The following is a 15,443-nucleotide window of genomic DNA, read 5'->3' on the forward strand; positions in this document are numbered from 1 at the left end:
ACTAATGACATCACCTATGAAATCATGAATGCATCACTAGTGACATCACTCATAACATCACACTATCTATCTATCTATCTATCTATCTATCTATCTATCTATCTAGCTATCTATCCACATACATTCACACATATGCAGACAATACACACAAAACTCAGCCATACTTTGTACGTTGATCCACTTTTGATGAAGTTTTTTTCCAATACATTATCCAAAGCTGGGTCAAGCTCTTCTCCAACATCTTCAATTAGTAGCGGTCTTCCAAGAGACAAACTGTCTTCTAAATGATTTCTGAAGTATTTGTGATTAAGTGATGTAATCTAAAATATAGAAAAAAGCTTAGGAGTACTCATTATTCTACAATGCTATTTTTTTTTATTGAGGTTATAAATCAAACAAACAAAAAGCAAGGTTACAAAGAAGTCAGACATAAGGATATGTCAGCATAATAGCATAACTGTCAAGAAAGTCCATCATTTATCAGAGTACTGTTATTTTGAACTTAAATGGACAGTCTAGTCCAAAATTAGTTGAAAGCTAAACCAAGGAGGTTCATATGCTAATTTCTAAGCCCTTGAAGGCTGCCTCTTCTCTCAGGGCATTTTGACAGTTTTTCACCACTAGAGGGTGTTAGTTCATGTGTGTCATATAGATAACAATGTGCTCACACATGTGGAGTTCCAGGGAGCCAGCTCTGATTCGTTAAAATGGATGTTGTCAAAAGAACTGAAACAAGGCGGGCAGTTTGCAGAGGCTTAAAAACAAGGTAATCACAGAGGTAAATAGTGTATTTATATAACTGTGTTGGTTATGCAAAACTAGGAAATAGGTAATAAAGGGATTGTCTATCTTTTTAAACAATAAAAATTCTGGTGTAGACTGTCCCTTTAAACAGCGTAATAGTAAGGAATTCTACAATGCTATTTTTATGTTAATCTTTATTAATAGTTTAACCACTTAACTTTGTACACATCCCTTTGATGTGTACAAAGTTAAGTGGTTAAACTATTAATAAAGATTAACATTAAAAAAGCATTGTGGAATTCCTTACTATTACACTGTTTAAAGGGACAGTCTACACCAGAATTTTTATTGTTTAAAAAGATAGATAATCCCTATTCCCTAGTTTTTTTACTACATGTATTTATAGCATTTCTTTAGATTCATAGAATTTAACACATTTCATGCAAAAAATACAATGTAAAAGTGACACTAAAATAATTATTTTGCTTTTTGCATTTAATTTAGTGTTTTTATTCAAGCTTTTTTTTCTGGTGCTTAAATAAATACTTTCCACCAATAGAATTTAAGGGATTTACTATGTCCCCCGTGAGCAATGTACTTCCTATAAGATATCTGTACTTTAATTTGCATGATGCAATTTCTTTGTGTTGCTCTCTGAGAATTTAGAGAAATCAGGTATTATTGAATGCTTTTAACATTTGTTTCAAATAAAGCTTCTATTTTATTATTATCGGTTCTGGGACTACTGGCTATAATTTTCTTTCAAGGAGACAGCATGACCTGTGGTGTAGTTGAAACAGTGACCATAAATATTTAAACACCCAACTACAATATTTTAAAATGTTTTATTTTGTGCATTAGAATAGACACTGTTAATGTGCTCATTTACATGCAACTGTACTCTATCTCTGAAGTATCAAACATTAGGAAAATAATTGCCAGGAGAGACAAGCAGAACAGGCTATTGACAAGAACTGATAGATTGTGAAAGTTGTCTCAGAAAGGAGGCCTAAGCAGAGGCAAAAATATTGACATGATAAAATGCTGTAAGAGTAATAGAAAGTGCAGTAAAAAGCATCTTCTCAAATGTCTGATACAGTACCCTGCTTTATAAAAACCCTGCTGGCAAAGCGGATCTACATAAAGTTTAATACCATCAGGCCATGTTAACACTATTTGTAGATATTTATAGGAAATAGTCAGCTACCTCTACCACACTGCAACTGGTGGATCTATGACTTCTCCACACTGGGAAGCTTTTGAGTTGGAAAATTGGTCTAAGATTGGTTTGAAAACCCCTATAATATGATGTGAAGACATGAGAACTTCAAAGTTTTACCTAATCTATACTGGAGGCAAAATGTAACAGAGAGACATGGGAATAATGGAGAAGGGGTGGAGCAAAGAGGTGTTTTTGCCCCCTTCGTGATGGACAGAAAACATATCCTACATATGATGAATCAAAGACTTACACCATCATATGAAATTAATTACTTAGTTCAGTTGATGATATAATAAATAAATAAAAATGTTTGCGATACCTGAAGTTCATTTTTTATTTCTCTGTTTTTTATCCAAATTTTGCCCTGATTCTGTGGGTCAATGAGAAGTGGGTACCGAGCTGCCTTTGTGACAATAATTCCATTCTGAATTGAAAGATCATCATTTGGAAGTCCCTGCAGATTCCATTCACTGATGGTTGGTGTGTCTATTAACATATCAGTCAGATTTAAACTGATGCCAAATGGAATTTTTCGAGTTCTCATTTCTCTTCGCCAGTCAGTTAGCAACAGATTACGGAATTCTTGATTAAAAGGGCCAGAGTAAGACAAAAATGCTGTAGCAAGTAGCACATCCCCTTGAAAAAAAATAAAATAAAAACAAAAATTTAAATTATAACATTGCTGCATATGAGTAAAAACTCTGTAACACTCTGCAGTTTTAGAAAATAAATTGGAGAAATAAAAATAGGAAAATATGGCTATTTTTGCATCAACAAAAAAGTAAAAGAAATTAAATATAGCAAAAAACCCCCAATTTTTTAAATGACCCTTAAATTGTGTAATATATCATAATACAGTAAACAAATACATGTGTTATTAACGAAATTAAGGACAATTACACTAATTTAAGTATTTAAGAATCCAATGTAGAGTGAAGTATCAAGCTTCAGTCTTGGTATATATACAAATATATATGCTCAATAAAGTCGGGTGACCTTAATGGAAATGTCCTTATTTTTTAGGGACTAGTCCTATTGTCCCTAGAAAATCTAGAAGGGAGGAAAAAAAGTCAATTTACTTTTTAACCCCTTCACTACCGGAACTTTCAGACAAAAGCTTGCCCAAAATACCAGAGAATTTTTTTAATTTTTGCTTTCACTCCGTTTAAACAGAAATAGAGCCTTGTTTTTTTTTATTTACCTGTCAAAACTATATATATATATATATATATATATATATATATATATATATATATATATATATATATATTTAAATTTAAGTAGACAACCCAAGGTATTGATCTAGGCCCATTATTTTGGTATATTTCATGCCACCATTTCACTGCCAAATGCAATCAAATAAAAAAAAATGGTTACTTTTTTCACAAACTTTGGGTTTCTCACAGAAATTATTTACAAAGTTGCTCTGGGATCCCCTTTGTTTATAAATAGCAGACATATATGGTTTTGCCATTGCTTTTTGGTAATTAGAAGGCCGCTAATTGCAGCTGCGCACCACACTTCTATTATTCCCAGCAGTGAAGGTGTTAATTAGGTAGCTTAAGAGGTTAATTTTAGCATTAGTTTAGAGTTTACCCTCCCATCCGACACTTTTCACCCCCTGATCCCTACCTGGTCCCTCCCAAACAGTTCTCTTTCCCCCTAAAAAAAATTAGGAGCCGGCTCATTTTTGGTTCAGCCCCTGGGTAGCGCTTTGCTGATGTACCCACCAATCAGCAAGCGCTATCCAGGGTGCTGAATCGAAAATGGTCCGGCTCCTAATTTTACATTCCTGCTTTAAAAAAAAAAAAAAAAAAGATACAAAGAGAATGAAAAACAATTGATAATTGGAGTAAATTAGAAAGTTGCTTAAAATTACATGCTCTAATTCATGGAATCATGAGAAAAAAAATTGTATCTCTTTAAAACAAGAGGTCTTAGGTTTTTCTAGGTGTTTTTTATGACGTATTACAAGTGCCTAGAAACCTCTCGTTAAACAAAATGTGTATTCAAAAAAGTTTTTTTTTATCTTGAGTTATTATTTTTTATACGTTTCTGTGGCCTAAATTTCTACATTTAAAATGATAGTAAACTATGTACTGAAGTGTTTCATATTTGTTACTAACAAATAACCCATTATACAGTATATTACAATATACACAGAACATATATAATAATTTAAAATTATGAAGAGAAAAAAATATATATATAGGGGTTGATTTATTAAAGTGTGGATGGACCTGATACGATGTAGCGTATCATGTCCGCCACACATTGATTAATGCCAACAGCATACGCTGTCGGCATTTATCATAGCACAAGCAGTTCTTGTGATCTGCTTGTGTAATGCTGCCCCCTGCAGATGCCGCCCCCTTCAGATTCGCCACCAATCGGGTTTGAAACTGAGTCAGGTACAGACATGCAAATGTCCGGGTCTGGAAGGAGACAGCTACAGTCAAAAAGATCATATTGGGCATTTACAAAATACTGCACATGCCTACAGTTATGTCTTTCTTGTGTGGGAGCGCGCCTGAGTTTGGAAGTGTCTTTGTGTATGAGTATGTGTGTCTTTGTGTTAGTGTATTTGTGTGCGTGTCTGTGATAGAGAGAGAATTTGTGTGAAAGTGAGGGAATGTGTGTGAGTGTTAAGGCTGTAACACACTAATCAATTAATGCAGCGAAAGGCGAAGCGACAGTTTAATTTATCCATTTTTTTTAATTTTCAGTTTACTTTATTCTATTTTCCCTGGTTTTGCTAAGCCATTAATAACCAAATCTGGTTTAAGAGCAACTTACTACCCTTTGAGTGCTAAGCTGAATTTAATATTTTTCTGTTTTTTACTATTTTCCAAAAACATTTTTTTTTTACTTTTTTATTTTTTCCCCCAGATCCCCAAGACTTATACCACTGTAAAGGTTAGGTGATTACCTTTCCAATGGTCTTGGGGGTCTGCAGCTGCTTAGATCCCTGAGATACAGGTTTCTAAGCAGCATGCCCCCTTTCCATATACTTTGTATTGACAATTTTAAATAACGTTCCGCAGTGAGGTCATCACGTCATTTCGCGTGACGTCACTGCACGTAACGGGAAGCCCCGGTGATGCCTGTAACTATGCAGGCCCGATCGCCAGGGTACTAATGGGTGGGGGCCCCCAGATTGCAAAGAAGGTAGTTGAGTACTAATGACAGCTCTGAGCCGTCATTAGCACTCAAGGGGTTAAGTAAAGGTGGGGACCAGAACAAAAAATGACCCATTTGGATTCAATTGTCAGCAAATTAAAATCTTGATAAAAATAAGAAAATATTTACAAAAAACACGTTAATACTGTGTAATATTTATAATGATTAGAGATACAGAACTTGCATACCAACAAGTCGCTTGGTTAGTGCAGCAAACTCTTTGCTTTGTTTAGTCCATCTTTCTTTTTCACCAGCCAGGCCACTAATCAAGCTAGAAGCTGTTTGCATCTTATGTCTGCACCGTTCAGCATCTTCAAGCAAAGTCTGAAAAGAGAGAAAAAAGAAAGCATGGGTGACAGAAAAATAAAGAATAAGGAACAAAAGAAAAATATGGAAAGAGAGCTAGAAAGAGAGAACAAAAAAGAAAATTATGAGGTATAAATATATATTGAGAGAATGGAATTACCTAGCAAGAGAATAAAAACAAAGAACAAAAAGAATAAATAAAAGTTTGAAAGAAAATATTGTTTTACAATTTTATTAGCATAACTTGCCTTAAATCATATAGAGTAAATGCAAACCATTCATTAACTTGTATCATTTGGTTTGTAATAGAGTTCTCAGTATGTTAGGGGTAGTAGGGGTAGTAATAGATAACAAGCTAAAGATGGGTGCACAATGCAGGGCAGCAGCTTCAAATGCTAATAAGATACTAGCATGGATTAAAAGAGGCATTAATTCAAGGGAGGGAAGCATAATTCTGTCACTATATAAAGCCCTGGTAAGACCTCACCTTTAGTATGGAGTGCAGTTCTGGGGACAATCGCAAAAAAAGATATTGCAGAACTAGAAAAAGTTCAGAGAAGGGCCACAAAGCTAATAAGGGGATTGGAGAATTTAAGCTATGAGGAGAGGCTAGACAAACTGGGTCTGTTTTCTTTAGAAAAAAGGTGCTTAAGAGGTGACATGATTACTTTATATAAATATATTCAAGACCCATATACAGAGATGGCAGAAGCTCTGTTTATTCCAAGAAAATTGTTTGTGACCAGAGGTCACAATTTAAGGTTGGATGAAAGGAGATTTAATCTCCTGCAACGGAAACGTTTTTTCACTGTTAGAGCAATAACATTGTGGAACTCATTACCAAAGGAGGTAGTGAATGCCAAAACCCTAGATACATTTAAAAATTGTTTGGATACATTTCTGTCTATAAACAAAATTTATGGATATGATTGCTAGTATTAAATGAGTCACCTTTTAGTGGGATTATTTAATCTTAACTGGAGCTTTTGTATATATTTTAGATTTGTATAGGTTGAACTTGATGGACTTCGGTCTTTTTTCAACCTCATCTATTATGTTACTATGTATGTTAACTCCTCTATTACTTAATGTAAACAATTCCAATCCATCAGGAAAAAAAACTGGAGCAAACATGTTTCTATTTCAAAGTCCATGACCTCTTGGAAATACTATTTGTCTTTTTCCTAAAGGTCTATATTATTTTGTTTTTGCACATGCTCAGATTAAACAGGCATCTTAATAACATATATTTAGATTTCCTTAACCGATTTATTTAAATACCTATCTAAGTTGATTGCACACATTATTGTAATATAGTAAAATATTAGATGAGGTTGAAAAAAAGACCAAAGTCCATCGAGTTCAACCTATACAAATCTAATATACTTATACAAAAAAGCTCCGGTTGAGTTTACATTAATCCCATTAAAAGGTGACCCATTTAATACAAGCAATCATATACTTGAATTATGTTTCTAGACAGAAATGTATCCAGACTATTTTAAAATGTATCTAAGGTATTGGCATTCACTACCTCCTTTAGTAATGAGTTCCACCATTTTATTGCTCTCTCCTTTCTTCCAGCCTTAAATTGTGACCTCTTGTCACAAACAATTTTCTTGGAATAAATAGAGATTCTGCCATCTCTGTCTATGGGCTTTGAATATATTTACATAAAGTAATCATGTCACCTCTCAAGCGCCTTTTTTCTAGAGAAAACAGACCCAGTTTGGCTAACCTCTCCTCATAGCTTAAATTATCCATTCCTCTTTTTAGCTTTGTGGCACTTCTCTGAACTTTTTCTAGGTCTGCAATGTCTTTTTTTGCGATTGTCCCCAGAACTGCACTCCATACTCAAGGTGAGGTCTTACCAGGGATTTATATAATTAGATAATTATGCTTTCCAACCTTGAATCAATGCCTCTTTTAATGCATGCTAGTATCTTATTAGCCTTTAAAGCCACTGCCCTGCATTATGCACCCATCTTTAGTTTGTTATCTATTAGTACTCCCAAATACCTTTCCTCCTCTGTTTGGCTAAATCTAGTATTATTTAAATAATACATTGCCTGCTTATTTTTACTTCCAAAATGTATAACCTTGCATTTTCCCGTATTAAATCTTATTTTCCATTTACCTGCCCATTCTTCTAATTTTTGCAGATCCCCTTGTAACGCAAGTTCATCCTGCTCTAACCTAATGATCTTACACAATTGCTATTTAATCCTTGCTCCAAGTCATTAATAAAAATATTAAAAAGAACAGGGCCCAGAACTGATCACTGGGGGATTCCACTGATTACCTTTGTCAAATCTGAGTATGATCCATTTACTACTACTCTTTGCTTCCTATCTTTTATCCAGTTATTTATCCATTAGCTAACATTTTCAGCTATTCCCAGTCCCTTAATTTTGTACATTAATTAATCTCTCATGTAGCACTGTATCAAATGCCTTTGCAAAAGTATATCACATCAACTGATTCCCCTTTATCTATATTTTTACTTACTTCCTCATAGAATCGAATTAGATCAGTTTGACATGATCTATTTCTCATAAAACCATGCTGATTTGAACTCATAATCTTGTTTATACGAATATACTCATCAATATAATCTTTTATAATCCCTTCAAGTATCTTCCCCATTATTGATGTCAGACAATCATTAACTTTGCTTAGCTACAACAATAGTTAAATGGCATGTGCATGGAAATGAAATATGCAGTACACTTTAGTCATAGTTATCATATAAACTGTTACATTTGTATAGTCAAATTTGCTTCTTTGACAACACTATTGCTACAGATTGTCATGCTTAATCATATTACTTAATACCATAGTTAAAGGGACAGTAAACCTTAAAAATAATGTTATATAATTCTGCACATAGTGCAGAATTATATAACATTATTTAAGTGCTATAGTTCTAAACGGGTTTTTTCTCTTCAAATAAGTAAAAATTACGGCGCTTTTACAGACCCGCTATCTGCTGAGCGGGTCTGTAATATTCAGTCAGCGCATCGGGCCAGCTGTATAGTCACAGCCCGGCCCGATCGCGCCATAAGACTAAGTGCAGCTCGCTCCTGTCACAGGAGCGAGCTGCACTTAGTGCTATGGCGCGGTCGGGCCGGGCTGTGACTATACAGCTGGCCCGATGCGCTGACTGAATATTACAGACCCGCTCAGCAGAGAGCGGGTCTGTAAAAGTGCCGTCATTTTTACTTATTTGAAGAGAAAAAAGCCGTTTAGAACTATAGCACTTAAATAATGTTATATAATTCTGCACTATGTGCAGAATTATATAACATTATTTTTAAGGTTTACTGTCCCTTTAAGAAAGAGGGAGGTAGTTCAATAGTTTACATATGACTAGAGATTAAAGCTATGCACATTTAATTGTGTCTGTTCACATAGGTTTCAACTGCTTTCTCTCCAACTGATCCTAGGAAGGGGCTATGACCCCAAACTGTTGCCTGTTTTCATTAAACACTAGCGCTGATATATATATATATATATATATAAGTGTGACCCTGTGTGGGTTACTATGTATAAATGTAACCTGTGTGAGTTTGTGTGGGTCCCTGTGTGTAAGTTTCCTTTATTTGTGTGCGCTCATGTATTTAAAATGTAACACTGTGTGTGTGTTCTACTGTAAGCTTGTTTGTCTCCATTGTGTAAATGAAACCCTGTAGGTGTGTGACCATGTGTAAGTAAGCCTGTGTTTGTGTAACTGTATGTGAGTATAACCATGTGGTTGTCTGTGTTTGGAAATGTTACTCTGTGTGTACATAGCTGTGTGTGTGTATGTGAACACCCCTGTATGTAAATGTAATTCTATGTGCCTCATGTAAATGTATCTCTGAGTATGCCCCACTATGCAAATGCAACTCTGTTTGTGTGTGTGTGTGTGTGCACGTGTGCCCATCAGTGTAAATGTAACCCAATGTGTGTGTCCTTGTGTGTAAATGAAAACTGTTTGTGTGAATGTAACAATGCATGTGTGTCTGTGGGTGCTCCCGTAAACATGTAACCCTGTTTGTGTCAGGGCCCCTGTGTGTAAGTGTAACCCTGTGTGTCCCTGTGTGTAAGTGTAACCCTGTGTGCCCCTGTGTGTGTGTATGCCCCTGTGTGAAAATGTAACCTTTAGAAAATATTGACAGACAGACTGACGGACTGTGCGGCCGATGAGGCCAGAAGGTCAGTTTCTTGTCAGCCTGTCAATGCTTTGAATACCAGTCCTTAGTGTGACCCTTTCAATATTTTTTTCTATATTATTTAGTTGTATCTTGGGTTATTTTTTGGGGGGGGTTGGGGTTGTACCCTCACTGGTGTTTTTTTCTCATAGGCCATCATGCAGTCCTTTCATTCACACATTATTATCAGATACACTCCTCTCACCATCTTTCTGTCTTTTTCTATCATTCCCTCTATCTTTCACTAATTCTTCATCACACACTCTCATTCTTAAGCCCTCTCTATTCAAATTGAGCATATATTAGAATGTGAATGTAAACATCTGAGCAATTTATATTATATATATATATATATATATATATATATATATATATATATATATATATATATATATATATATATATATATATATATATACACACACACACATACATAAGTGTGTGGGTGGTTACAAAGATTTACATGAGCTTATATCGAGTACAACAGTTTTTCCAATTTCAAATCCTTAACACACAACTGTCAAAAATAAGTAGTTTATAAGTTGAAGAATGCAGCAAACCTGCTTTTCCATCAACGCCTTTTCATACTCTGCTTGGACAATATCCAACTCCGCTTGTTTTGCATCAAGTTCTGCTTGTGCTTTTTCCAAATCCATATTGGCTATAGCAAGTTTGCTCTCCTGAATAGCCAAATTAGCCTGCAAAAGAAAATATATATAGAAGCTAAAAATAATTTGGAAATCCCAATTTGTTAAGCCTAAAACATTCTCTTTAACATTCAAATTTGTATAGGCTTTAGCTAGTCTTCATGTTTTAGTCTGTTATGGTGCTTGTTGAAACAAAGCTATAGAAATCCACCCTATAACCTATTTAAAGGTACCAAGCCTGTTAGCCTTTACAAAAGTACTTACACCAATTTTTATATAACTGCATGTAATAGACACTACTATAAAGAATATGCACACATAATTATAAAAATCCAGTATAAAACCTTTTAAAAATCTACTTAGAAGCTCCCAGTTTAGCACTGTTTATGCGGTTAGGCTGGGACACCCACTGAAATGGGCTAAGAAAACAGGAAGAGCAGACCCTTCCCCCCTCCCCTGTGTATGTAAAGACCCATTACACAAACAAAAGCAGTCTACATATGATACTTTGGGGCTTGGTTAGGAGTCTGAAAATCAACAAATTTTATTAAACAATAAGCAAAACTATACATTACAAAAACACTCCCAGATGGGCTAAATAAAAGGATCATCTACAAAACATTTATGCAAAGAAAAATCTAGTATACAGTGGCCCTTTAATGCCAATAGCTTGTAAAGCTTTCCAATGCCCTAGCTTATGTTTGAGATGATACCTTCAGATAGAAGGTTAGCATTGAAAGCATGATAACTTTTTCAGAAGCACTTTTTCAAACGAAATTGTACTGCAAAAATGTCTACAGTCAAATTAGTAATGTAATGCTTTACATTTCAGATTTAGCATTTATTTCCAGTTGAATTAATTTAATCTAAAATACATTTCATAAAGCCAGAACTGTCAAGTAAAATCTAAGAAATGTTCTAGGATTTCCCAAGTAGGAGGTTTACCTTTAATGGCAGAACCTCCTTGTTTATTGAAAAGAAGGAAGCCATTGCTTTGGTCCACGAACACAAACCAGACACATTTCCACAAACACGTTTAGCTGTTTCAATGTTATAATCCGGCATTTCAAAATATGGCAACAACAGTTCTACCACTTCTTCATTGATGGTATCCTTTGGAAATTGCTGAAAAAAGATAACAACAAACGTAAGGCATGTTTAGTGTAAGTACTTCCTAGATTAAATGCACACATTTCAAAGATATAAAATGTACAGGCTGTGCAATTAAAGTCATGTTTTATCATTAAACATAAACCAGTGGTCTAAAATTGTCAATAAAAGTGGTGGTGTGGAAAAAATGAATGCCAAGAGTTTGAGAATTGTTCTGATTGACGGAGACAGATTTTATTATAATTTTGCTATGTATCCATTTTATAATTCATTCCTAACTCAAAATTTATAAATTGTTTTTATCAGCACAATTCAGCTTTCATATAATTCATTTTTAACTATGTTGTTGTTTTTAAATTAAGATATGCATACATTTTGAAGAAAAGTTGGAAGAATGTTTTCTTCTATATTTTATACAATATATTTTTTTAACCAACTTAATTCTCTGGCTGAAAGTTAACCTTTTCATATTAACTCTGGTCCCCCGGAATATTCTAACTACAATTACAAATATATATCAATTTTAAAGGCAACACTGACACAAAATTATTAAAAGCACAAAAACTATTTTTTTCACTTGCTAAACACAAAACGACTCCACAGACCTGACTTTGCCCCATTAAAGTTTTATGTATCAATCTTTTCCACAGATGGTTTGTCTGCAGGTGGAGAGTCGTCAATCTGCAAGGCAAGTAAAAAAACATCCTGCAGTAGAGCATTTATGGGCTCCAATTGAATGGGGGGGGGGGGGGGCTGGGTTTCTGAATAGTTGTCCTCAGCTTTAGGGATGTCCCAGATGAGCCTAGGGCCTGCAAAGGGTTCTTTATGTCCTTTGCATGTGTTTGCATTTGATTGGTGGAGACATGAAAGCCATCAGCTGTTAAACTACAGAGTGGATGGACTGTGTGTTATATTAGGAGACAGGTCCCTAAAACTTTCCAGGGGATAACCCCACTGGGCAACAAATACCTAAATACTATGCTGCAAATGCAACAATGCCTGACCCTGTCTTGTAATAGGCACAGACTCAGTGCATAGGTTACAAAGCTATCCCCCAGACTCAGTGCATAGGTTACAAAGCTATCCCTCTATACACCTAAACTTCATTACATAGCAAACACATAAGAGAAGAAGTTAAATATTCCTTCTAAGGGATCAGCGATATGTCTTAAGACAAGCTGCACAAGTTTGCTCCATAATGATTTAGAATAGTAAAGACAGGCAATATCTAACATTTGATAGCAGCATACAGTATACCAGGAACAGCAAGGATCAACACCCTCAGGGGAACACACACTTATTGGCACAATGTAAGACTGATGTCCTTGCAAGGGGATCAGAAAAAATGGATACGGTCTCTTTAAGAAGAAAACAAAAAGTACTTTAAAATACAAAAAAATTACAGTTTGAGTCAATAAAGGGTTAAATAAATAAATAAAAATGTATGCAAAGCTATTGTTAAGGGTGTTTACCACTCTAAGCTTCTGATGAGAAATTGCAGTATGCAACAAAGATGGCCACCACTTTAAAGGGAAAGAATAAACACAACACATTTTTTTGCGGGGAAAAGTTAACTCCATGAGATCTGCACAGAAGGAAGTTTTCAAAACTTCTGAAAATAACCTTCCCAGCTTCAGAAATGTTCCTGATCACCTGAAAGCCTTCTGAGAATGAAAACTAGAGCTCTGGTATGTGCTAAAACTTGTACTGATGTACCTCAATTTTACTGTAAATGTGTAAAAGTTGCCAAAAGTGCTTAAAGGGATAGGAAAGTCAAAATTATACTTGCATGATTCAAATAGAGCATGTAATTTTAAGACACTTTTAAATTCACTTCTATTTTCAAATGTGCTTTGTTCTCTTGGTATCCCTTGTTGAAAAAGAATATGCACATATCCTACACTAGTGCGAGCTGCTGCTAATTGGTGCCTGTACACCTTTGCTTTTTGTGATTGGCTGACTAGATGTGTTCATCTTGCTGCCAGTAATGCATTGCTGTTTCTTCAACAAATGATAACAAGAGAACCAAGCAAATTTGATAATGAAAGTAAATTGGAAAGTTGTTTAAAATTGTATGTTCTATCCAAATCATGAAAGAAAATCATGGTGTTTCCTGTCCCTTTAAAACTGTATGGAGTGTTAGGTGTACATATTCATGTCAATAGCCTGTGGGCTATAGTGTTCCTGATTTAATCTTTGTTAAATTAAAATAAGAAAAACTAAGGTTGGAATAGTGATACTGAAAACAGTTGATGATAGAATAGTAGGAGATAAAAACATTGCAGATTGTCTATAAGATTCCTTCTGTTCTGTTTTCACAAAAGATTGTGAAAATAGAATGTCTACATTAAGTTATGCTACAAAAAAACATAATTTATGTAAGAACTTACCTGATAAATTCATTTCTTTCATATTAACAAGAGTCCATGAGCTAGTGACGTATGGGATATACATTCCTACCAGGAGGGGCAAAGTTTCCCAAACCTTAAAATGCCTATAAATACACCCCTCACCACACCCACAAATCAGTTTAACGAATAGCCAAGAAGTGGGGTGATAAGAAAAAGTGCGAAGCATATAAAATAAGGAATTGGAATAATTGTGCTTTATACAAAAAAATCATAACCACCACAAAAAAGGGTGGGCCTCATGGACTCTTGTTAATATGAAAGAAATGAATTTATCAGGTAAGTTCTTACATAAATTATGTTTTCTTTCATGTAATTAACAAGAGTCCATGAGCTAGTGACGTATGGGATAATGACTACCCAAGATGTGGATCTTTCCACACAAGAGTCACTAGAGAGGGAGGGATAAAATAAAGACAGCCAATTCCTGCTGAAAATAATCCACACCCAAAATAAAGTTTAACAAAAAACATAAGCAGAAGATTCAAACTGAAACCGCTGCCTGAAGAACTTTTCTACCAAAAACTGCTTCAGAAGAAGAAAATACATCAAAATGGTAGAATTTAGTAAAAGTATGCAAAGAAGACCAAGTTGCTGCTTTGCAGATCTGGTCAACCGAAGCTTCATTCCTAAATGCCCAGGAAGTAGATACTGACCTAGTAGAATGAGCTGTAATTCTTTGAGGCGGAGTTTTACCCGACTCAACATAGGCAAGATGAATTAAAGATTTCAACCAAGATGCCAAAGAAATGGCAGAAGCTTTCTGGCCTTTCCTAGAACCGGAAAAGATAACAAATAGACTAGAAGTCTTACGGAAAGATTTCGTAGCTTCAACATAATATTTCAAAGCTCTAACAACATCCAAAGAATGCAATGATTTCTCCTTAGAATTCTTAGGATTAGGACATAATGAAGGAACCACAATTTCTCTACTAATGTTGTTGGAATTCACAACTTTAGGTAAAAATTCAAAAGAAGTTCGCAACACCGCCTTATCCTGATGAAAAATCAGAAAAGGAGACTCACACGAAAGAGCAGATAATTCAGAAACTCTTCTAGCAGAAGAGATGGCCAAAAGGAACAAAACTTTCCAAGAAAGTAATTTAATGTCCAATGAATGCATAGGTTCAAACGGAGGAGCTTGAAGAGCTCCCAGAACCAAATTCAAACTCCAAGGAGGAGAAATTGACTTAATGACAGGTTTTATACGAACCAAAGCTTGTACAAAACAATGAATATCAGGAAGAATAGCAATCTTTCTGTGAAAAAGAACAGAAAGAGCAGAGATTTGTCCTTTCAAAGAACTTGCGGACAAACCCTTATCCAAACCATCCTGAAGAAATTGTAAAATTCTCGGTATTCTAAAAGAATGCCAAGAAAAATGATGAGAAAGACACCATGAAATATAAGTCTTCCAGACTCTATAATATATCTCTCGAGATACAGATTTACGAGCCTGTAACATAGTATTAATCACGGAGTCAGAGAAACCTCTATGACCAAGAATCAAGCGTTCAATCTCCATACCTTTAAATTTAAGGATTTCAGATCCGGATGGAAAAAAGGACCTTGTGACAGAAGGTCTGGTCTTAACGGAAGAGTCCATGGCTGGCAAGATGCCATCCGGACAAGA

The 15,443-nt window shown here is 35.0% G+C and overlaps 1 protein-coding gene across 1 annotated transcript in view; it reads right to left on the minus strand.

Moving 5' to 3' along the window:
- DNAH5 (dynein axonemal heavy chain 5) overlaps positions 1 to 15,443 on the minus strand; it is a 1,563,391-nt gene that overhangs the window by 142,285 nt on the left and 1,405,663 nt on the right. The window contains 5 exon segments of the mRNA XM_053715797.1: positions 165 to 320; positions 2,286 to 2,602; positions 5,335 to 5,470; positions 10,206 to 10,343; positions 11,238 to 11,417. Coding sequence (XP_053571772.1) covers positions 165 to 320; positions 2,286 to 2,602; positions 5,335 to 5,470; positions 10,206 to 10,343; positions 11,238 to 11,417 — 927 coding nt within the window.

This window comes from Bombina bombina, chromosome 5, assembly GCF_027579735.1.
Source record: "Bombina bombina isolate aBomBom1 chromosome 5, aBomBom1.pri, whole genome shotgun sequence".
Lineage (NCBI taxonomy): Eukaryota > Metazoa > Chordata > Amphibia > Anura > Bombinatoridae > Bombina > Bombina bombina.